This window comes from Ambystoma mexicanum, chromosome 6q (assembly GCF_040938575.1).
Source record: "Ambystoma mexicanum isolate Mex_15411 chromosome 6q, UKY_AmexF1_1, whole genome shotgun sequence".
In the NCBI taxonomy this organism is placed as follows: domain Eukaryota; kingdom Metazoa; phylum Chordata; class Amphibia; order Caudata; family Ambystomatidae; genus Ambystoma; species Ambystoma mexicanum.
This window is the reverse complement of record NC_090937.1, coordinates 1,033,838,106-1,033,860,859: the sequence shown is the minus strand read 5'-3', so window position 1 is coordinate 1,033,860,859 and position 22,754 is coordinate 1,033,838,106. Positions and strand designations below refer to the sequence as shown.

Below are 22,754 nucleotides of genomic sequence, written 5' to 3'. Positions count from 1 at the left end.
AGCTCCCCTTTTTCCAATTTATATCTGGCGGACATGGGAGTGTCCTTAAGGTCATCGCCATTGGCCAGTCCTGCAATAAATGGAGTAAAGATTTGCTGGCTGGCCTATGCTGATGACATTGTCTTGCTAGATAATACAGCGCCTCCTAAACAGGCTGGGTGTATACGCAAAGGAAAATGGCCTCCATCAATCCTTTAAAATCGAAGGTAATGGTCTTTAGGCATCAACCGAAAAGAGTGGCTTATTTTCGGTGGGTCCTAGAAGGACAAGTGATTCTGAGAGTGGAAGAGGTGATCTATCTAGGTTACCTGATATATGCATCACCCTCAATGGGTAAGGTTGAGTCAGATGTACAGGGAAAAATTCATCAGCTGGTCCCCCAAATGAAGGTTTTGTTCAGCTATTGCACATTGTCCTTTATTCCTTTGATCAAATTCTACATGGCAAAACTAGTACCAGTTATCCTACATGGACTGGAAGCCAAACCCCTCTTGTGGAGCACTAATTGGCAAAGATTAGAAGGCTCATTTTGGAAGAGAGTACTTGACTTCCAATGAGCCTATCCATGTCCTCCATAAGATTCGAGTTGTGCCTTCTATCTCTAAGGGTACTGGCAGATTGGAGATTAGTTTCTCTTTATCGTCTAATAATAACAGCACAAGAGCAGTCATTATATGCAGATATCAAGGGAGTTATACCACTCAAAATCAAACATGCTGACCAATCTGGAATCAATAGTTAGGGAATCGCTCATTAAAGCAGTTACTAAGCGGAGACATTGATATGTAATCCACTGAAAGTCAAGACATTTTGGGAAGAGATGGATTGGATTGGAACAATTGAAAATGTGTGATCCTCAGCAGCCACAAACTTTCCCCAGAAAGTAGAAAAGAAATTGGGGACCCTCCCACGACATTTGGTAAAGTTCTCAGATTGGAAGAACAGAAAGGAGTTTTTAAGAATTAGATTAAATGTGTAATCAATTGGAGAGGTATTGGCTAAAAGGGGCCAAGGAGAGCCATCTGTCACTTTATGTGACATATGCAAAGATCAGAGAAAGCAAACATTAAAACTAGGGCTGTACCGAATAGCATATTTAGTATTCGGCTGAATACCGAATAGTTTGTCAGCCTTTTGGCCGAAGCTGAATATGAAGCCGAATAGTTGCTTTATTTAATAAATCATGTTCCAAACTTCATAAAACACACTTATTAAAAAAACACATAAATCAGCGTTTTAAATGCATTCTATACTTTTATTTCTCTTCTTATTTCTCTTCATTGCAATTAATGTAGCATCTTAATTTAAAGTATAAAAGGCAGAAATAAAGCAGATTTAACCAAAATGAAGGGGCCAAATGTACAGAAGATTGTTGGATATTCAGTGCCAATTAAAGTAGGAGGCTTGACAAATGCAAAAGGACTGCCTTTGTGAATCAGATGCTTTGCATTCTCTATCCAGTTGCAAAGTCGATGTGGTCGAGTTTCGAAACTTCTTTGCAGCTCACATAAAAATGTATTAAATGGTTCATGTTGGCTCATGCAGGACACAAGTCAAGAGGAAATCTGAAATGCGTGAACTCCATCTCAACTATTAACCCCACCCAAACAAATGCTGCTCACTTTTCATTTATCCTAGCCACTCCTTCTCGCCAATACACAAACATATGCAACTTATCATTCCTGATAAAATATCAGATAATGTGAAACTCAGGACTCAAGTCCTTAAAAAAAGAAAAGGGGGGACCATGACGTACGCAATGGGAAGTGACATGACAGGAACTGAAAGTATCATATGCACATTTCTTTCAGTTTGTTTTTTCCAACTGAAAAAAGTGCACATGCATATAAACATTCACCAAAAGAAAAGGTGTTCTTGTATTGTTGCAGGCTAAGTATAAAAGATGAGCACCTTTTTTGTCTAAGAATATGTAACAAAACATGCCCTAAAGAGCCGATTACAATATAAGATATTTTTCAGCTGTGTGATAGCAATTTGTCTGGTCTAATTCTATTCAGTTTTGCAAACTGAAGTCTATATTTGCCTTTCTAAGTTCATGTTGCATTATATTCAAATGAGAATGTCAAAGTATTCGGCAAGAGCCGAATAGTTAGAAACTATTCGGCCGGAGCCGAATAGCTCTTTTTCAGCCGGAATTCGGCCGAATCCTTACTCAAAGCTGAAGTTCGGTACACCTCTAATTAAAACATCCATTGCTAGATTGTGAAGGCACTTGGGTCTTCAGAGTAGCTTTATTTTTTATATTTGTAAGTAGTGAGGCGGGGATATTAACTGAAATGTTCTGGGAAAGATTGATCACCGGACACAGACTGACAATAGCGGTGATACAGGTCTTAGAAAAATGTAACATCATAGTTTGAGTCCAGTGGTGGTTGTCTTAGTGAGAATGGTGTCATTTACTTTTGAGGAAAGGGTATACTGCTACTTGAGTGTTGCCACCCTTTCTCCTTTCTTCACCTTTGGGTCATTTTTCACTGTGATGTTAAATTGGCTGACTTGTATGCTCCCTGATCTGCTCTATATCCCTCCAATTTAGGTTTCTATTTCTTTCTTTTTGCTTCTAATTTCTGAGCTATAATTTGTTTTATCAAGTAGGTCATTGGATATGTGTATGATTTTTATAATTTTTCTCTTTTTACACAAGTTAGTTTGTGAATATTTTTAGGGAATATATATTGTCTTGTTCTAACAATATTTGTAAACGGTTTTTGTAAATGAATACAAATAAGACTAGTTTTATTTTTAAATTTAAGTTTTGGACCATTTGTCATTTGATGTCGAATTTATGGCACTACCTTTGGAAAAAGACTCCTCTCCAGAGCCAGTTTTTTCCAAGAACCTGGATAATGTAAATCTTCTACCAACTATCCAATTGTTCTGGGCAATCTTGCTGCAGAATCGCTTATAGTCATTGTAGCTACGTGCAAGAATACAGTTCCTGCGTAGCAAGTTAATTACTGCTTCGACAAGGAGGTGGTGGCCTGGGATGTAGCAGAGAAGAACATTTGTCCAAATCTCTGGATTGGCTTTTGAAGGAGGTTAACTCCGCCTCCATTTTATCCCGTTACAACTTGCACATTTTGGATGAATTCGAGAAATGTACGAAGTACTTTACCCCTTTGCATGTTAAACCCAATTACTTACCCAAGGAAGCATCTGAATTCCATCTGCAGGAGAAGATTCACTTACCCCCAACTTTCAAAGGCGAAGGGGGAGATTCCTTTGTTTAGACCCCCAGATCCAATGAGTACTGTTTAGACAACAAAGTGAGTAATATCACAAACACAACCATCTCTAGGTGGATTGTTTCTATGTAGACGTTTACGAGCTGGCATTGAAAGAAGCTCTTGAAAGTCTGCATTCACACTCGATAATAGGCCAGGCAGCAACCTCTGCCTTGCAAGCAACTACTTAAGTGCTTCACTGCATACTTTTTAAATAAACTTCATTTGACCTCCATGGATAGTGAGGATGCGAGAGTGGGTTGGTCGTCCTACAAAAGTACCTTTTTATAATTTCATTTCGGATGTCACTGGCCTCTGCTGCGTTTGGACAATGGCTTTGGGAATCTTTAATAAGATGGGAACTGTTGGAGAAATGTATCTATTAGAAGAACAAAGTATTTTCCTTTGATAATGCTTTTTCTGATGAGTCCAGTAATTCCATCCACAGATAACGCATTGCTCTCTTACCTTATCCTATAAATTGAAGTCCTCTAATTGGATTTTTTGATAACAGTCTTAAGAACTTGTCAGTTCTGCAGTTCCTTGTGGGTGCCCGGGGTTAAAAGGCAGAAATGAGGAAAATTGAGACGGTGGCTTTGAATATATGAATAGATGACGACACATACAGCACCACGCTGTGCCTAAGAGCTGACCATGGAGCCAAACAGCACCATTTGGTGGCTGAAAAAACTTTCTAGAGTGTCCTCTATCAGAGGGTATTTCATAAAAGGAGTAATCTGTAGGAGTCGTCAATCTATCCATCAGAAAGAACATTACCACAGGCATTTAATGTTTGTTAATGAATTAATGTATCTAAAGATGGCATGGTACAGTGATCCCCCTTTAGGAATTTAGAGAATAAACCGTGATAGCTTACATAAGCCGAACACCATGTGCCGTTGTTCAGCAGTGTTTCTTTTAGTATGAGACCTTCCACCATGTAAGGGGATCTCCTAACAGCCTTTGACATGATACAATTTCCTTTCTGGGTATACTATGCTGACGACACCCAGATACTCATTCCTATCACTGGAGACTATTTAGTTGACACCAAGGCCCTTAACAACATCTACCTGGTCATCCAAGCTTGGATGGCCCAACACCAACTATGCCTCAATGACGACAAGACTGAGCTCCTCATCCTGGGCACCTCGCAACGCCTTAGCAAACTAGAGCCTTCCTACCAGTCATTTATCATAGATGGCAATACCATCCAAGTCTCGAAAGATACAAAAACTTTAGGCTTTTACCTTGATGCCTCTCTCTCCTTATCTTGACAAAAAAATGCAGTCAGATCAGCCTCTCCATACACCTGTAAACTCATTGCAGCCTGCTGACTGTTTCTGACCACTCTGAATAGTGTCACACTAGCCAGAACCCTCATTATGTCTAAAATTGACCTTTGTAGTGCCCTCTACTCAGGAACCAGCCAAGGGAACCTGAATAAACTACAAATCACCCAGAACAACGCTATCAGAGCCGACCTAAACATCCCTCGAAACCACCACATCTCCGAATCCAGAAATAACATACAGTGGCTACCTGTCAAGCAGAGAATCTCACTGAAAACACTTGCCCTCACGCACAAATGCTTGGCTAACAAGGCCCCCCACCCCTTACCTCTGCAGTCGGCTGTCCCGCCATTCGTCTACCCGACCTCACAGAACCCCCCAGACCCATTGTCTATCGATCCCTAGGTTCAAACTCCAAAAAGCGGGGGGCACAAGCTTCCCTGTTCTAGCCTCCAAGTTGTCGAATGCCCTCCCCGTCAGCATCAGATCTGAAGACTCATTTAACACATTCAAGTCTAAAACGAAATCATGGCTCTTCAACCAGTACTGTGACATGCTCTGCACACCATAGCCTTACAAGCACCGGCCCATTGATCCTGCCTGTTTTACATTCTTGCCTTTGACTCATGTCAACATTTGCTTTGCAAATTATGTATATAGATATGCTCGCTTATTATCTTTGTTTATAATTTGTGTTTATATATGCCCTCTATGTAACTTTGCACAAGTTGCACCCTGATGCCTCCGGGCCTGATGGTACGCGTTACAAATAAAACAAATACAAATACAAAATACAAATAATGCACTTGAGTAGCCAGGGTCATTTTATCTGAACAGATAAACCTGAAAAGCTTCTCAAAATGCTGGACTACGAATGTGACAAAATAGAGAGATGGAAATGATGTCTCAATTAAAAGCACCTTACGAACAATTGTCATTAGAAGCCTTAGAATGTATGACGTGTACATATTTATGTTGTGTATTGTCCTGTGACACAATGTATTTGTTCTACATACGTAAAGCATTGATTATTTTTTATTTTTGTACACTCACATGACATAGCAACATGTTAATATTGATTCTGTATTTATTAAATATATTACTTCATTCTGTTTATTCTAGGACACATTTGAAAAAACCGTTGATGGTAGAGATTATAGAGAACATGAGCAACATGAAGCTGATAATACCAGTATGTTGTCCACATCTTCAAATTTTGAACCCTTTGCTACTGATGATCTTGGTAAGTATGTTGGCCTGCACAAGGTCCTGCATCTGATTTGGAATTTCAATTTTGTCTGTCTGGGTGTTTCTGTTTCAAATGCAATTGTTTTGTCCCAGATGCTCCAATAAGCACCGTGAAGCCGTTCTAGGCATGTGGCGCTGCAATTAATCTTTAATGAACAAGTAGAGCGCAATTAACAATCTCCTAACCTATCTTATTTCATATTGCATGCGATTGAATTTTTCTGTGTTACTATTTGTATTCTCTTTACTGTTTCTGTATACCTAGCAATTCTGCTTTTTGTCCTAAACACAGGTAACACTGTGATACATTTAGATCAAGCATTGGCTAGGATGAGGGAATATGAGCGCATGAAAATTGAATCTGAAAGCATGATGGATTCAGAGGGCTACTGCATTGATGATGCTGGTGCTACTGCTGCTGATTTAGAAGGTATTTTATGGCTTTGCTTGCATTAAGTGAACATCCTGAAATGTTATTTTGTTTGTTTCATATTTTATTATGTTGAAATTCTACTCAAGCCCAACGCATCAGACATTCTAAAGCTACTTCAGTTGCAAGTTACAAAAAGTTATATCAATTCAATATTGGTTTCAAATACATATAGTTTAAAAATCAAGTTGTCTTACATGATGTATTTAATCATATTGGGATCTCTTCGCCATGTTACTTACCTGAGCCCCTAACCTGCTTTTAAAAGTTAGGTAACTTGTAGAAACTTTTGTAACAGTTTGCCTTTGCCATTGCTTGCTCGCGCAAGCATTCCGAAAGTGGGGGACACTTTTATTGACTAGAACAACTTGTCCTCTACCCCTTGGAACTCTTCATTGGACCTCAGAAGCCCTCCACTAATGTTTTCCCGTCTCACAAAAAACTGTGTGGAACTTTGGTGAACTTTTGGGCACAAGGCCCCATACATCTTGGGGATGGACTTTTAAAGTTACTGTTGTATCTCTGTTGACCTGTAGTGCTGCATAGTAATACTTAGATTCCTTTACAGGGGTTTGTCCTGTATTGTGCCCTACTTCAGTGATTGTATATGGTAAGGCACTTCCATCCAACAGCCAGTCAGGGGGAAGGGACAGAGTCAGGGCTTCCCAGGACTTTGGGAAAACAAGGTAATTGGTAATAGAAAGCAAGAAGCCGCAGGGGCCATTTTGTTTTCCATCCGGAATCAACTGATCCCAATGGCAGGGCCGGGGTATCCCAAAATGGAGGATACTCCGCGCACCTGTCAAATTCAGCATGGAGCTGCCACCAGCCCATACCCTGCTCTGCGGGCCACCCACAGGTGCCTAAAAACATACACTAGGGGCACAGGGTTGTACCCCCACCCATTGGTGCCATAAGGGTATCCCACGGGTCCGTTCACCAAACCAAAAGAGAGAGAGCTGCACCGCCAGGAGTCCCTCATGAACTCCTGTGCGGAAAACACGACAGAACACACGATAAAAAGCAGTAAAGGACAAGGATACGGAGGCCCTGCCCCTCCGATGCATTTCCAGCATCACAAGGATAAAAATGAAAAGTCCTAAATTCCAGCAAAAGAGCTGGGGTCTCTCTAAGCTAGAAGGGAATTGGCACATTTCTGAGAATTCTCCCTAACATATATATGTGTCATTTACTTAGTATTGTGATAGTACATGCTAGTAGTCATTTTTCATAGTGTTATATGGCCATTGATAAGTATTTTTATAACTGTTTAAGTGTGTTCCTTGACTTCATTTTGTGTACTCCTTGAGGGCCCCATGGTAGGCTCACCGCTACTGAGACGTAGCCTTGACCACCCACTTTGCTACCTTTAACTGGTTTGGCTATAGCCCCCAGAGTTTTACCTGTCACTAAACTAGTTTGGCCTTCTGTACTTCTGTCCACCAGACCATAGTATAGAAAATCAGTCCTAACACCTAGAGCCTAAGGCAGCCTTCCTGCCACGCCTAAAAGACTATAAAAAATAACCAGTATATTTGCGGTTAGAGGACTTTGAGGGTAGCCTGCCTATAATGCCTAGAAGAGCATATGAGGATAGCTTGTCTTCACACAGACGTTCATTCACACAACAAGATCAGAGATGAGCTCCATCTGAGGTTAAGGTATGTATAAATACACCACTTCGGTGGACGTTGGCTGCAGGCACGGCTATTCATCCACACATTTTAGAATGCAACTAAGATAAATCGGTCTAGCTGGACACATAATGGCCTTGCCCTTTCTCCAAACGTGCCTCAACACCTCTGCCATTAAAATACACGGACAACCTAAGACAATTTTCGGTCTTGCTGGTCACACATTGATTCTCCTACACTAGCTCTCTGTGGTGACCTCCCTCAGCGTCCATCCACATGCCTGACCTCTTGGGTTGCTTACTGAAGCCTATCCAGCCCACTTAATTCCTAATCTTGGTTAAATGCACACATGCATTTTAAGCCTTTTACTGAGAATGTTCCCATACTTGGACTTCGTTCCCTGACAGTGTTCCTACCACAAAGCGCATTGAGGCCATACAAATGGTAAAAAACGCTATCTAAATGCCAACTACAACACAATACGATGTTGAAAAGTCAGAAGTACTTTTATTTCAAGAAAATGGAGGGATCCTCTACTAAATGACTACAGGCTGCTATAACAGTCTGATTTGCATTTACCATCATTTGATAAGGACTTGTATTCCGTCAGTTATACTTGTATTTGTGTGCTGAAAAAGATTTCTTCTGTGGGTTCCCGGATGCTTACAATAAAGACCTTTTCTGATTGAAGTTCCTGTAAATATGAGCACCACAATGTGCAAACTTCACAATTTTGGTGGTACACCGGGGGAGCGGGGGAGTATCCTGATACTTCTCTGCTGATTGAGGTTCACAACCTCGAAGCAGCAGTGCGACTGGTGTCTGGTGGGGATGAGTATGCCCAAAGTAATCATGTGCAGGAAATCAGGTTTACATTTTCATTTGCCTTCGACTGTTTTCATTTCCACCCCCCCAACCCTCTACAACTTTTAACTTCAACTTTGGGATCTTGAGTTCAAGCGAGATGTGTTTCGTGTAAGGTAGAGTCCGATTTCTCTTCATGTGGTGGAGCTCAAATGGCGTGAATGTTTCTATGTAGGCGAGGTTTAAAGTATTGGGCTTCTCTGTCCCATACCAGCTCGTGGAAGGGATTCCACACTTTTAAACAATGTTGGTATTTCCCGGAGCTGAGTGCACATATCTTCTCCATGCCCATCACGCCCCAGATCTTGACCCACCACCAGGCTGGCGTTGGGCCTGATGCTTTTTTCCAATCCTGTGTGAGGGTCATTCGCGCTGCCGATAGCAGCTGGGTGATGAGGGTGGCTTTTGCACCCGGCATTGCATATGTGCCTTCTATGGGAACACCTAAGAGGATAGTTTTCGGGGACATCGGGAGCTCAGTAACTCTATTCTAAACGCTGCCGTAACTCGCCGTATCTGGTAACTTTAGCTTTGTTTTAAGTAGTGTCACTTAGAATAATCTCATAGTTTTGCTTTTAAAGAATTCACAATTACATTTTTTAACAGTGTGCTTGCTGATCACGTGCCAGTACTTGTTTTAACCTTGCGCAGTTTGACTGCAATCTGATTGTTTCCCTACTTGTGCTACCTGGGTAGTGGAACTACACTTCCCAGCAGCCTTGTAGTTTTCGGCTGCCTTATCTGTTTAAACCCGGCGCGAATGCGCCGGCGCGAAGGGGGCAAGCTGGTCTGTGCCGGTCCGTGGCCGGACGTGTCGGCGCTCGGTGCAATTCCGAGTTGGGACCATAATCTTCCTCTACCCGACCCACGGGCTTCTCGAGCTCACCTGGTGCCCTAGTGCTTGGTAAGCGGGGGCGAGAGACATGCATGCACCAGTTATAGGCTCACAAGTGAGCCGGAGGGAGGGGGAGGAGGCCATTAGCCATGAGAGGGAGGGGAACTCGTCTGTTGACACTCCTAGGGATGGTATGGAGAAGTGGATGTGCCTGAACATTGGTCTTCTCAATACACGCTCCCTAACCAAACATGCCGTCAACATCAAAGACATGATATCCTCCAACAATTTCGACATTCTCTGCATAACAGAAACCTGGCTCAAAGACCCAGTAGGGCCTACATGTGAGCAGGCCATTCCAGCAGATTACACTATTTACTACGACAACAGAATACAGGGTAGGGGAGGTGGGGTAGCAATTATTGCCAAGAACAGCCTCAAACTTTTTAAGGTATCTGTAGGTTTTAGCGGGTGCGAAGCACTACACCTCAAACTGATTTTCTCCCCCAACAACTGTCTCAACTTGATAGCTATCTATAGACCACCATCATTGGTCTCAGATTTCTCACTGGAACTTTGCTCTCACTTAAACACTTTGAGATCCGTCAATGCGTCTACGGTTGCTATGGGAGACTGGAACCTCTGGCGAGGCAATAAGAGGGACAAAGGGGCTATAGCATTGGAAAAAGCTCTGAATAATCTCGATTTCAAAGTCCTTAATAAAGATCCCACGACCCCCCAGGGTAACCAGTTGGACTGGCTGTGTGGTCACAACATCTTCTTACAAAACTGTAGCACCACTCCCTGCATCTGGAGTGATCATCATTTGATATCGGCCAACCTAAAGCTGCCCTGCTATGCATATAAGCAAAATCCTCACATTAAGGCAGAAATCAGAAATTTTAAAAATCTAAACAAACTCCAGCTAAAGCATTGCTTGGAGAAAATTTTGTGCTCTTTTCAGGATCAGGATTCATGTGCCGAATTGCTAGACAAATATAACAAACACTTACACGAGTTAGTAGAAACCGTGGCACCCCTCACCACCAAACTAACTAGGAGGAACAGTAACAACCAAAAATGGTACACACCAGAGCTTCTTCTATTGAAGAAGGAAAAACAGACTTTGGAAAGAAAATGGATCACAGATAAAACGGCGGATAGTAAAGCGAGCTGGAAAAGGAAGGATAGGGAATATAAAGAGAAAATTAAGTCAACCAAGGCTAATTTCTTTAACACAGAAATCGAGCATGCTGATAACAATACAAGCAAACTCTTCAATATTTTGAAGAGTATAGAAAAACCTACATATCTTACTCCCCCATTTACGCCATCTGAGGAGGACTGTAATATGGTGCTCAATGCATTCCAAGCCAAAACGGAAAAAGCGAGACAAAACATTATTTTTTTTTTTTTTTGTAAACTCTTTTTATTAATTTTACAAGATAACACGAAAACCACCCCCCCCCTTTCCCCCCCCTCCCCCCGGCAACAAGCTGAGACCTTACACCCTCCATTCCCTCTTAAACGAGATAAGAACAAAACAACAAAACACAGTCATCGCAAGTCCAAAAGCTTCAATCGCTGCGGGCACCACATCACCTTGTAATCGTCATTAAGAACTTGCAGTAGTTCCCCCCAATCTGCCGCAAATCTTTGAGCCTTATTGTCCATGGCATAGGTTGCCCATTCCAAAGCCACTATCTCCCACAGTTTCCGGAACCAGTCTTGTATACTAGGAATTTCCGGGCCTTTCCATCTCTGGGCTATTAACTGCATAGCTGCCAGAGTCGTGATGACCATCGCTTTCTCTCTTCCTCTAGGCTCAGCCGCCTCGGAGATCACCCGCTCTCCCAATAGAACGTGCGCTGGGGTCCTCCCGGCCCTCAGACCAAATGCCTGCCCCTGTGCCTCCCTCACCTCCCTCCAGAACGCTTCTAGCTTGGGGCAGTCCCACCAGATGTGTTCCGCGGAGCCCACCATCCCGCATTCCCTCCAGCATAGGTTCGACACAGTAGGGAAACATCTATTCAGCCGGGTCGGGGTATAGTGCCACCTGAACATGATCTTATACCACGTCTCCTGTAATTGGGACGCTCTAGCCAGTTTGGGGATCTTCCTCCACAGTGTCTCCCAGTCCGCCCGACTAATCTGGCGTCCCAGTGCCTCCTCCCATTCTCTCATATACGCCCATTGGGCCCCCTCCTTAGGACTTGCCAGTGTCTTATATATGTTAGAGATGAGCCCTTTCACCCCGTCGTTCGTGAGTAAAAGTTTTTCGAAGGGAGTCGGGTCCCTTGTTGCAGCCTCCCTATTCCCAGGATGGAGAACCCAGTGGCGGATCTGAGCATATCTCAGTCTCTCCCTCTCTTGTATCGCAAAAAGCCTCTTGCAGTCACTAAATGATAGCACCTCTCCTCCAGAAAACATATCACACAGTTTCCGACAACCCCCTTCTTGCCAATTCACAAAGGCACCTTTCTCCAGCCCAGGTGAGAAGTCCCCGTTACCAAACATGGGAGTGAAGGGAGATGGGAATGTGGTGATCCCCTCTGATTTAGCTAGCCTATCCCATGTGTCTGCCATGAGTTTGGTGATGGTGCTCTCATAAAGATGGGCCGGTCTAAGCCGTTTCGGGAGCCACAGAACTTCGGCCAGATTTTGATGCGCCACCGCCCTATCCATTCTCACCCACAATTTGTCTTGTGTGCCACCCTCTCCCTTCAACCATTCCCTAATTATTCGCAGTTGAGCTGCTTCATAATACCGCCTAAAATTCGGTACTGCCAGGCCCCCCTCACTCCTTGACGCCGTCAAAATGCGAGTCCCCACCCTAGGCCTCTTTCCTTCCCAAATAAAGTCCCTGGTTAGAGTTTCCAGCTCCTTGAAGTAACTCGCCGGAATCGGCAGCGGGACAGCTTGGAATAGGTACAGGAGCCTGGGGAGTGTGACCGACAAAACATTATTAAGGCCAGAACTTCCTCAAATCAGGTGATCTGCCCCACCGAAGGGAACGTATCTGTCAGAGAACAACTCTTTAAATTTGACCCTATCTCTGAAGCAGATATGCTAGAGGTGATGAATAATATGAAACCTACTACCTGCGCAGAAAATATCCTGCCCCCTGGTATTATTCTTCAACACAAGGATATATTTGCTCCCATCCTCCGGAGAATAGTGAACGCTTCATTTCATGAGGGCACGGTGCCTAAAGATCTGAAGAGAGTCACTATCACCCCACTTGTTAAAAAAGCGGGACTAGATCCCAAGGATACCGTAAACCTTCGTCCCATAACCAACTCGAATTTTGTTCTCAAACTGTTGGATAAGGTAGCCACACAGCAACTCCAACACTTTGTTGAGAACCAGGAGATTCTGCACCAGCAACAATCCGGCTTTAGAGCATCCCACAGCACTGAAACAGCTATGCTAGACTTGCAGAATCAGATGCTGACTATGCTGGACAATAACAAATTGGGGATGCTGATGCTTTTAGACCTTAGTGCAGCGTTTGATTTGGTGGATCACCACCTTCTCATCAAGGCGCTTAGGGAGAATGTTGGTTGCTCGGAGGGAGCTATCGATTGGCTCCTATCCTTTCTTTCCAACCGCCAAGCGAGAGTACATTGGGGTAGCAGTTACTCCGACCCATGTGACATCATATTCGGAGTGCCTCAAGGGGCTAGCTTATCCCCTATGCTTTTCAACATATATATGCGCACTTTGTGCAGCCTTCTGGTGAAAGCCGGAGTGTCATTTACAAATTACGCAGATGACACCCAACTCATATTGGAGTTGGGGGGGTAGGAATCATGCCTCGGACAGTGAAGCGCTCACCAAGGTTTACAAGTTAATTGACGACTGGATGCAGGCAAACTGGATGTGCCTGAACGACTCTAAAACTGAATTGATGTTGTTTGGCTCCAGTCGTCAGTTGGAAAAACTAGGGGCAGAGTACAACTTTTTTCAAATTAAAAACGCCATTATCCAGGTGGTTCCCAAGGTGAAGACTCTGGGTATGATGGACGATTCAGTCGTTGACTCTCACGCCCAGACTAACTTCCTCCAAAAAAACTCAGCATACTATCTCAGGCTTATGAATGCAATCAAACTACTACTTAATGAAGTAAACAGGGCAACGATAGCCAGAGCCATTATTCTCTCACGGCTCGACTATGGGAACGCCCTGTTGTTAGGGGCCGCATCCAAGGATCTATCCAGTTGTCAGGTGATCCAGAACAACGCGGTCAGATTAGTGAAAAATCTGAAAAGGAAAGACCATGTTACTGAAGAGAGGCTTGCTCTGCACTGGCTCAGAGTAGAAGAGCGCATCAAGTTCAAAGCTCTCTGCCTGGTACACAAGTGCCTTTACGGCACTGCGCCTGCCTACTTGAAAACACACATAGTGCCCTACAACCCCAGCAGAAACCTACGCTCGGGTGGAAAATGCCTCCTACACGTGCCCAAGTTTAAGCTAAAAACAGGGCTGGGCAGATCCTTTCTTGTGCTGGCTCCTAAACTGTGGAACAGCGTCCCCGAATCTCTTAGGTCTGAAGTCAATCACTCTGCTTTTAGGAAGATGCTGAAGACACACCTTTTTAGATGAGATCTTGGGCGTAGGACTTCTCTTGAGACCTCGTTACGCAATAGTATTTGTACCCATCGTCCGTTTCATACGTGTTGTCCGTCTTGTAGTACCAGTGTTTTATGTACAAGCGCCCTGATGCCCTCGGGCTACCGGCGCTATACAAAAATTAAATACATACATACAGTTCCAGTAATGTCTTTTATGTGACTTAGAATGTCCTTCCAATATGCCACTGCTTTGGGGCAGGTCCACCACATGTGGTATATGTCTCCCCTCGTACCGCAGTTCCACCAACAATATGGTAAGTCTCTTTGATTTTATGTATGCGGTATGGGGATAGATACCATCGCAGGCATAATTTGTAGGCTGATTCTTTAATCATGGTGCACCTGGAAGTTCCATGTGCTCTGTCCCATATATTGTTTCATTCCTCCTCCGTTAGCGTTTCCTGCAAATCTTTCCCAGTTCGCTTTATATGGGAGGCTATCTGTCGGTGTTGCTTTGGATAGAAGTCTGTAGAATCTGGTCACTCCCTTCGTTGTCTGGCCTTCCTGCATGGTCCGTTCGAGACATGAGGGTGTCCTCGTGCCCGCTCTCTTCACTATTGGGTTGGTATCCAGTGCCTTATCTGAGCCTAGCTATAGCGCTCTCCTTCCCCTATTCCAAATTTTTGCTGGCAGTCTATAAAGGATAGCGGGGAGCGGTCACTGTACATGTCTTGCAGGGTCAGCCTCTCCGCTCCTTCCTGTCCAGCCCTCCCAGTACTTTCTCCGTAGACCCAGGGTGAAGTCTGGGTTGTGCATCAGCGGTGTGCCGGGGCCCAGACCTTGCGGGATGCTTTTCCTTTTTCGGGCTACGTCCTAGCTTTGTAGTGACCATTTAGTCGATTCCAGTAGCGTTCCCCCCCCCCATTCTCCCAGCTTTCAGACTCCGCAAGGCTACAAGGGGGATTGTTGAGGCTGTTTGTTCTATCCGACACCATCCTTTGTGGTTTTCAGGTCTCGCCCATCTCAGCATAGGTGCCAACTGCGCTGCTAATATATATTTGTCCCTTTCCAGGACTCCCAGTCTGCCAAAAAGTGGGGGGGCGCATCAGGATGTGCTTTTGGATCCTAGGTTTTTTACCTTGCCATAAGAATTTGAATATTGCCTTTTGCAGTTCTTTGGTCTCGGCGGGGGGATTGGGCACCGGAATTGATCCTATTGTGTACAGGAGATGGTGGAGGACAGTTATTTTTACAGCTGCTATACGGGTAAACCAAGAGAGCTCCTGGGAGTCCCATCTGGCCATGTCCTCCTGTAGCTGTTTCCATAGGGGTATTATATTTGTTCGGTATAGCTTGCTTAGGTCCCTTGTCAGGTGGATCCCCAGGTTCCCCAGTGATTCCCCCTCCCAGATCACTGGGTATGTCTTCTCCAATGTCTCGATCACTTCCCTCCTCTCTGTGTTATTCATAGCTTTTGATTTAGAGAAGTTAATGGAGAATCCGAGACCCGTCTGCAGTCCTGGAGCAGTGCCATGGCTCTGGGCATCGTGGTTTCCGGGTCTCCCATGAAGAGCATGATGTCATCCGCATATAGTGCGCTTTTATGGGTCTCTTGGCCGTAATTCACTCCCTGGATGCTGGCGTCTTGTCTGAACTGTATTGCACACGGTTCAATCACCATCGCAAATACTAGAGGAGAGAGTGGGCACCTCTGTCGTCTGCCTCGTCTTATCTTAATAAGTTCTGTGCTTTGACCGTTGATTGTGAGGTGTGTCAACGGGATTTGGTAGTTGGCTAGAACCATCTTCGTGAAATCTGGGCCACATCCGAAGCTTTCCAGGATCAGTTTCAGTTAATGCCAGTCCATGCTGTAAATGCCCGCGTAGCATCTGGGGCGGCCACTGCAAACTCTTGCCTTGTTCGTCCTAAGTCTATCACGTCTGTTGCTCTCCTTACCTCTTGTCCTGTGTGTCCCGGCCGGTGATGAATCCTGCCTGGTCATCATGTATTGTGCTCGGGAGGACCTTCATTAGACAGGTGGCGAGGATTTTTGCGTAGATCTTTGCGTCTGTGTTCAGCAGTGCTATGGGGCGGTAGCTGGAGCATTCGTGGGGGTTCTTTCCTGGTTTCAAGGGCAATATGTTTGTGGACCTTCCCATGTCGAGTGTTACCCGCCCCTCTTCTCTAATTGTGTTAAACCTTGGTGCCTTATTTGCTGGCAGTGCTGAGATGGCCTCACTGATCTCCTGTGCAGAGATCGGACTCCCTAGATTTATTCTGTCTTGTTCTGGGATCTGGGGTAGAGGGAGAGAGCTAATATACTCTAGTTGCTGCGCTTGGTCAAAGTTCTCACTACCTAGGATTACCTTGTGGAGTTGCTCCATAATTTCCATTGTTTTGAGTTTGTCTGTGTAGCTTGCCTTGTTCGTCGTTCAATTGTGCTATGTAATTTCAGGCCTTTCGTTTTCTCAGTTTTGCAGCAAGGAATCTATTTGCCTTGCCCCCATGGATGTAGTAGGACTGTTTTGTGTTTAGTAGGGTCTTGGCGATTCGGTCCGCTGTGTGGTTCTCAAGTTGGGCTCTCATTTTCCATAGTTGTCTAAGGAACTTTCTTGAGCAGTGAGATTTGTCATGCTTCTGCTTCTTTCACCTCCTTTAACCAGCTGCTGTTACCAGTGCCTTTTCCCTGTAGTATGCCGCCACCTGTGACATAAATTCTCTCCTGATCACCACTTTCCCCGCGTCCCATTTCATCCCACACCCTGTTTCCCAATTATCATTTTCTTTGAAGAAATTATTGATGGAGGTCTCCATGTGTTCTCTTAACGCTATGACCTTCAGGAGTATTTCATTTAACCTCCATGGTGGTTTTTGCTTGGCTCTACCTCTCCCCAGTCCACTCCCACCAGCACGTGATCCGAAAGGTATTCCACTCCTATTTCCACCTCCGTTATCTGGGGGATTAAGGTGGTGGAGACCAGGATCATGTCTATTCTGGAGTAGCCGAGGTGGACTGCCGAGTAATGGGTGTACTCTGTTATCCCCTTGGAAGAATCGCCAAGTTTCAATGACCCCCAATTCCCTAAAGAGTCTACCCAGGGCTTGCCTGTTTTTCTGGTCTGCTATTGTGGGAAGGAGAGTTTTATCCAACAACTGGTGCGTAACACAAAGTCCCCCCCTCCCCCCCTATAATCAGTTGGCCCTCACACCAGCTACCCAGTTTACCCAGTAAGCCCGTTAGGAACACATCCTGCCGATAGTTGGGTGCATATATGGCTAGAATTGTGTGTATTTTGCCCTTTATCATCAGCCCTTTAAGCCCTAGGTATCTCCCCTCACTGTCTTTGCGGAGTTGTAGTTTTTAAAAGTCAAGAGCCCGCCTATCAAGATGGTTACCCCCCCCTTCACCCCCCCCCTCCCCCACTAGATGCAAAGTATTGTTGTGGTTAGGCTCGGTGGGCCATTCTGCGCTCAGGATGGCTGCCCACTAATCTGGCCGTTTCGTGGGGGGGGTCATTGCCTGCTCCATTTTTACCTTCCCATATTCTCATTCAATCGTCTATAAGTTGAGCTCTCGATCCCTTCCACGTTTCCCTCATCTCGCTCCCCCCCCCTTTGTGAGTATCATGACTGGGATTCCCCAAATCTCCTCCCACCCCCCACGCTAGTGTCCTGGGGTGTTGGGTCATCAGACAGTTGATAAGTTTTGAGTGCGCAGAAAATTCCCTGACTCAGAGTGGACTCCAAGGGTTGGCTTTTAGATTTGTTGATTAATTTGGAGTTATGACTTTACTCTCCCTCCTGAGGAGTACGAAAGGTGGCATTCGCTATCGTCGCTAGGTTTCTTTGTGGGCCCGTTAGTTTTGGTTCTCTGCTTGATCTGCTTCTTCGTACAGTAGACCATTCCCAGGGGTTAGACCCAGTGGGTTGGGTGTTCTGAGCCGAGCCAGTTCTGCTGCAGTTCTGGTCTTCCTCCAATCCCATCAAGGATAGGCCCTCCTCACATGTGATGATTTTCTTCTGTTTGCCTTCCCATCTGAACGTTAGGCCAAAGTTGTGCGACCAGCTGTAGGTAATGCATTTTTTCCCATAGGGCCCCTGTCACTGGACGCATGAGTCATCTCTTGTGGAGGGTTGAGAGCGCTAAGTCTTGGAATAGTTGAATCAGATTACCGTTGATCGTCAGATCGGTAGTGGATCTTGCCGCTCTTAGGATGCTTTCTTTTGTGCCATAGGAGGTAAGAGCCACCAACACGTCTCTAAGGCGAGCACTTGGCTCACTTCTCCTAGGATCCACGTTGTTTATCCTGTCGAATCCAATTGTTTCGGGCATCACGTCTTGTAGGATGTTGCTAAATGTTTGTTGGAGCGTTTCCCTGAGATCCCCATCTGGCATCGACTCCGGCAGATCTTTTAACCCTTATGTTGGACCGTCTCAACCTATTTTCTAGGTCCTCCGCCTGTTGTTTGAGGTTGTTTGTGGCTGCAGCTATTTGGTCCAGTAAGAGGCTGGTTCGCTTGGTTTCCCCTGCAAGGTTGGAGAGAACGCTCCCCACCCCATCTCCCAGCTCGTTTACCTCTTGACAGACCTCTTGCAAAGAGGCCTTTAGGGCCTCCCTCAGCTGGCCAATTTGGGCTTGAAATGCGTTTGTCATTCTAGTTTCCATGCCCTTTAGGCAGGTCAACAGCTCCTCTTTATCGGGAGTCCATTGCGCCTCGGGGTATGGTTGGGGTTGTTTGTCAGCCCCTACTGTTAGTGTGGGGGGGGGGGGGTCGGTTCCGGTGGCTGCACTTGTCCCCAGCACCGGTCCAGGTGGTTTTCCTGGTTTCTGGGTGTGCTTTTCACTCTTGGCGGGACGCTTTTCGTTCTGGCGTCCGGCATCTATACTGGCCGTTCGTTTCCCTGGTCCCGTCAGCACCCCCCCCCTCCTAGATATTCACGGAAGACCAATCGGCTGCAATTTGTGCTTTCAGAGAGCTGGAGTGGAGGGGTGTGGCCGTTTATGGGCGACTTGATGTTTGATTTCGGCTATAGATTGCTTCTGGGGTTAGTTATGGCGAGGAGTGCTGTTTTCGGTTTCTGTTGGGGAACCCACAGCGGATTCGTGTGCTGGAACCCCCTGGGGAGGTTTCTGTTGAAGGACCCACTGCAGTTCCTTGCGCTTGAACCTCCAGGCATTGGGTTTTCGTGATTTGCAGGTTGTTCCTGATGGGGCAACGTTCTTAATCCGCTAGCGTCTAGCTGTGCGAGGTTCCGGGGCTCCGGATTCCACCCTCCAAGCTGGCCCACTGGCGGTTGCTTCCGTCTGGGCAATGTCTTTTCTCTTCTGATTCTGGCAGGTAAGTGGCTGTGGGTCTGTTTTACCCTTATCCCCCCCTGTCTGCTGCCCGAATCTTGGTAGGGGAAGGGGGAGATCTCCGTCTGGGCCTGCTGAGTCCATTGGGGGGGGGCACCTCGTCTCACCACTAACCTCTGTTCCGTCCGGAGTTGCGCTCTCCGCTGCAGTCTTGTTGGGCACACCAGATTGCTCTCGTCTTCTCTTCCCCCCACCTGGTGGAAGTCGTTTTGGATCTGCTTTCTGCTAGGCCCAGGGTTCGGCGTCGGGCGGGTTGCTCGTGTCGGTGGGGAGATGGACCCAGCACCCTCCGGGCACCTCCTGCCCTCCTCGGGGATCCGCTCCTCAGTCGGGGGGATGGAGGGGCGTGGAGGCTGGGCTCACCGACTGTTCTGTCTTTTCGTGAATAGTAGGGCTGTGGGCTCCACGAAGATATTATATTTGTGCGTTACGCTCCCACTGATGTGTACGGACCGCTGCGCTTTGGTGGGTGTCTGCCTGGTGGTCCTCTGGTCAGATCCCGAGTCGCTATCGGCTTTGTGCGGATGGCCTAGCTTCTCATTCATTGCACCGGTTGTTCGACGCTTTCTTCCCGCCGAGGCGGTCGCAGGATCAATCTACTGGCTTGCTCCACTTATGTCCATAGCCCCCAGCCACCGGCCTGATTTTACTGTGGGGCGGGGAGCTGTGCAATTACCCTGCTGGAGTCCACGAGATCTCCCGGCTGCTGCGTGGTTCGTATCAACGGCTTGTCTCCCGCCTCCGTTTTGTAGGGGAGCACCGTGGGGGATGGTCTCTGCAGTCGGTTCACTGCTCACGCCATTGGCCGGCTCGCACCCTGAGCTCGGTCCCCGTTGGCCACCGAGGGTTCTGTGTACAATCTCGGGGAGAATTCTCTTCTTCTATCGCTTCTTCAGACTTTTTGGGCTGCAGCTATCGGGAGTAAAGTCGCTTTCTTCTGCTTTGAGCGCCTTTTGCTACTTGCCGGTGCAGAGCACAGGGGACGTGCGTCCACTTCAGCAGGTGGCCATCTTGGAATCCCCAGCGCACAGTTTTAAAAAGGTGCTTGGCAGCTCCCTATTGAAGGCACTGGGAGCGAGACCCCTTGAAGAGAGAATGACCACCCTAGAGAGCTTTCTGGGGAAACATGTCAAGGGCACACATAAGAAAACTGTGCAAAGTCACGTTTGCCAAGGCCCTCTCTGAGGGCGGGAGTCTGCAGGGGAGTAACTAGACTGGGAAGAGGAAATGCCGGGTCAAGTGTATGGGGACATACACAAAGCCCCATAGGCTACTGACACATTTTCAAAAATTAGAAGCGTTCCAACAGCACTCAGCCATGCCAAACCTTACCCCCATCCCAGAGAAGATGATATGGGCAGTATCTAAAGGGACACAGATGCTGATAACCCAGATAACGACCTATCCTCACACAATTGGGACCAAAGCCCCAAAGGGGAACCGCAGCATTAATGTGCCGGAGTCGGCGACCTCTGACATGTTCAACCCAGATGATATTCGGAACCCTAGATCAGACTGGCAGCCCTCGACCCCTACTAGCTTTGTACATGTCTCGGAGGATACAAAAACCTCTGGACAAGGACACGAGAATGCGCATGAAAGCAGAGTGCCCTCAACCTGACCTAGTGGGGAAGGTATTCGATGCCCCCGACTTAGACCCGCGAATGATAACTTTCGTCACAAAAGCATAAAAAATGAATGGATGGGTCCTGGAAGAGTTGCCGGGAGAAACTGTTGGACCTTACTGAACAGATTGCATAGATAATTAACCTGGCGGAGCGAGTCAGATACAGGCGACACCATCGATCCAGACACCCTAGAAATTGGGCTCAGCTGGCAGTTTGTTTTATGAGGATACGCAAACTGTGCAATTTCATTGGCGAAGCGCAGTGTCCTACTCCTTAAGATTGACTCGAAGCAGAGCAATCTCGTATCCTACAAAGCAGGGGACGCAGCCCAGGCACTCCTGTTTGGAGAGGCGTTCGGGAAAGAAATGGAACGCTTTGGTGGCACATACGCTTTGTTAGAAAAAGCCCAAGCATCAAACAAGAAACGTTTTCCAGGCAGAGTTTTTTCTGGGACTGGTCGCTATAGCAGTCCTCCTTTCGGAGACTTCAAGGCGCCAGAGCCCAGTGTTAGGCAGAATCCTGTGCAGTTCCCTTGGGGAACACTGCAAAAAGATTAAGACTACAGGAGCAGCAGTAAACCCAATTGGTAGCAGTCTACACCCCCCAGATTTACCTGGTAGCTGTGGCTGAGCAGTCAGACTTCTCTCAAGAAGATAGGGCAGCATGCAGAGTATACACAATAGGGTCAAAACACAGTACAGCAAACAAACACTGACCAGAGCTTTGTATAAAAAGTATATAGTTATTTATTTAAAACACACTTTAGGCAATACACTAGCACTCTCAATGAAAAGTAATCTAAAACACAGTCAGGTAAGTATACACACCTCCCTTGATAACTATCAGACAAGTCAGGGTTAAAGCACAACTATTTGTTAAGACAGAAGTGAGTGCTTAACCTAGATGGCACTCCAATAGTTTAGGTTAAAAAAGGAGAGACAAGGCAGAGCATAAAATAAAACGGTTCCCAACACTTTTGTTTTCAGAGCAAGGGGAGAAAGGCAGGTTATACTGTAGAGCCAAAGTTCATAGGCCAGGCCCACTTTAAATGGAGCCAAGCGAAATGTGCCCAGGATCACACGGTTTAAAGTGCACTGAAAGTCTTTGCAGAGTGTTCAAAAGAGGTTGGGGTGAGTCAAAACATATAGTTAGAAGGCCTGGAGCCAACCCAGTTTAGAAGCCAAGGATTTAAGGGTCACCTTTAGCAATCTGTAGAAAGGGAGACCAGGCAGGACACAGTACCTTAAAGAGAAAGGAAGCTCCAGCTGGGGCAGTTGTTCCTGGCAGTGGTCGAGGTTTGTGGTTCCGACCAGGGGAAGAGAAGATCTCGTCGAGGAGGAAGCGTGGAGTCGTTGCACTGCACGGGGATGAAACCAGCCGCGGAGTTCCCGATTAAAAGGTGCGGTCCTTTTATTCGCGGTCAAAAGTGGTGAGCTTGGCTATCCAGCCGCTGGGGTGCTTGGCACGGGCGATTTGACCAAGTGACGTCTTTGGAAGCGAAAAAGGGCGAACTGGTTGGTCCTACCAGCTCAAAGGGAGAAGAGACTCCAGCAGATGATCTTCCCTTGTCGTTGGAAAAGTGGTGAGTTTGTTGCAGCAGGGCTTCACTGGTGGTGTCGTCGATTGCAGGTGGCTCAGCTTCTTCC

General features: G+C 46.2%; 1 protein-coding gene across 5 annotated transcripts in view; it reads left to right on the top strand.

The window, feature by feature from the left end:
* PCM1 (pericentriolar material 1) overlaps positions 1-22,754 on the top strand; it is a 2,166,942-nt gene that overhangs the window by 1,452,182 nt on the left and 692,006 nt on the right. For all 5 annotated transcript variants that reach the window (XM_069631563.1, XM_069631561.1, XM_069631564.1 and 2 more), the window contains 2 exons: positions 5,660-5,780; positions 6,078-6,215. In XM_069631563.1, coding sequence (XP_069487664.1) covers positions 5,660-5,780; positions 6,078-6,215 — 259 coding nt within the window. The remainder of the gene's footprint in view (positions 1-5,659; positions 5,781-6,077; positions 6,216-22,754) is intronic.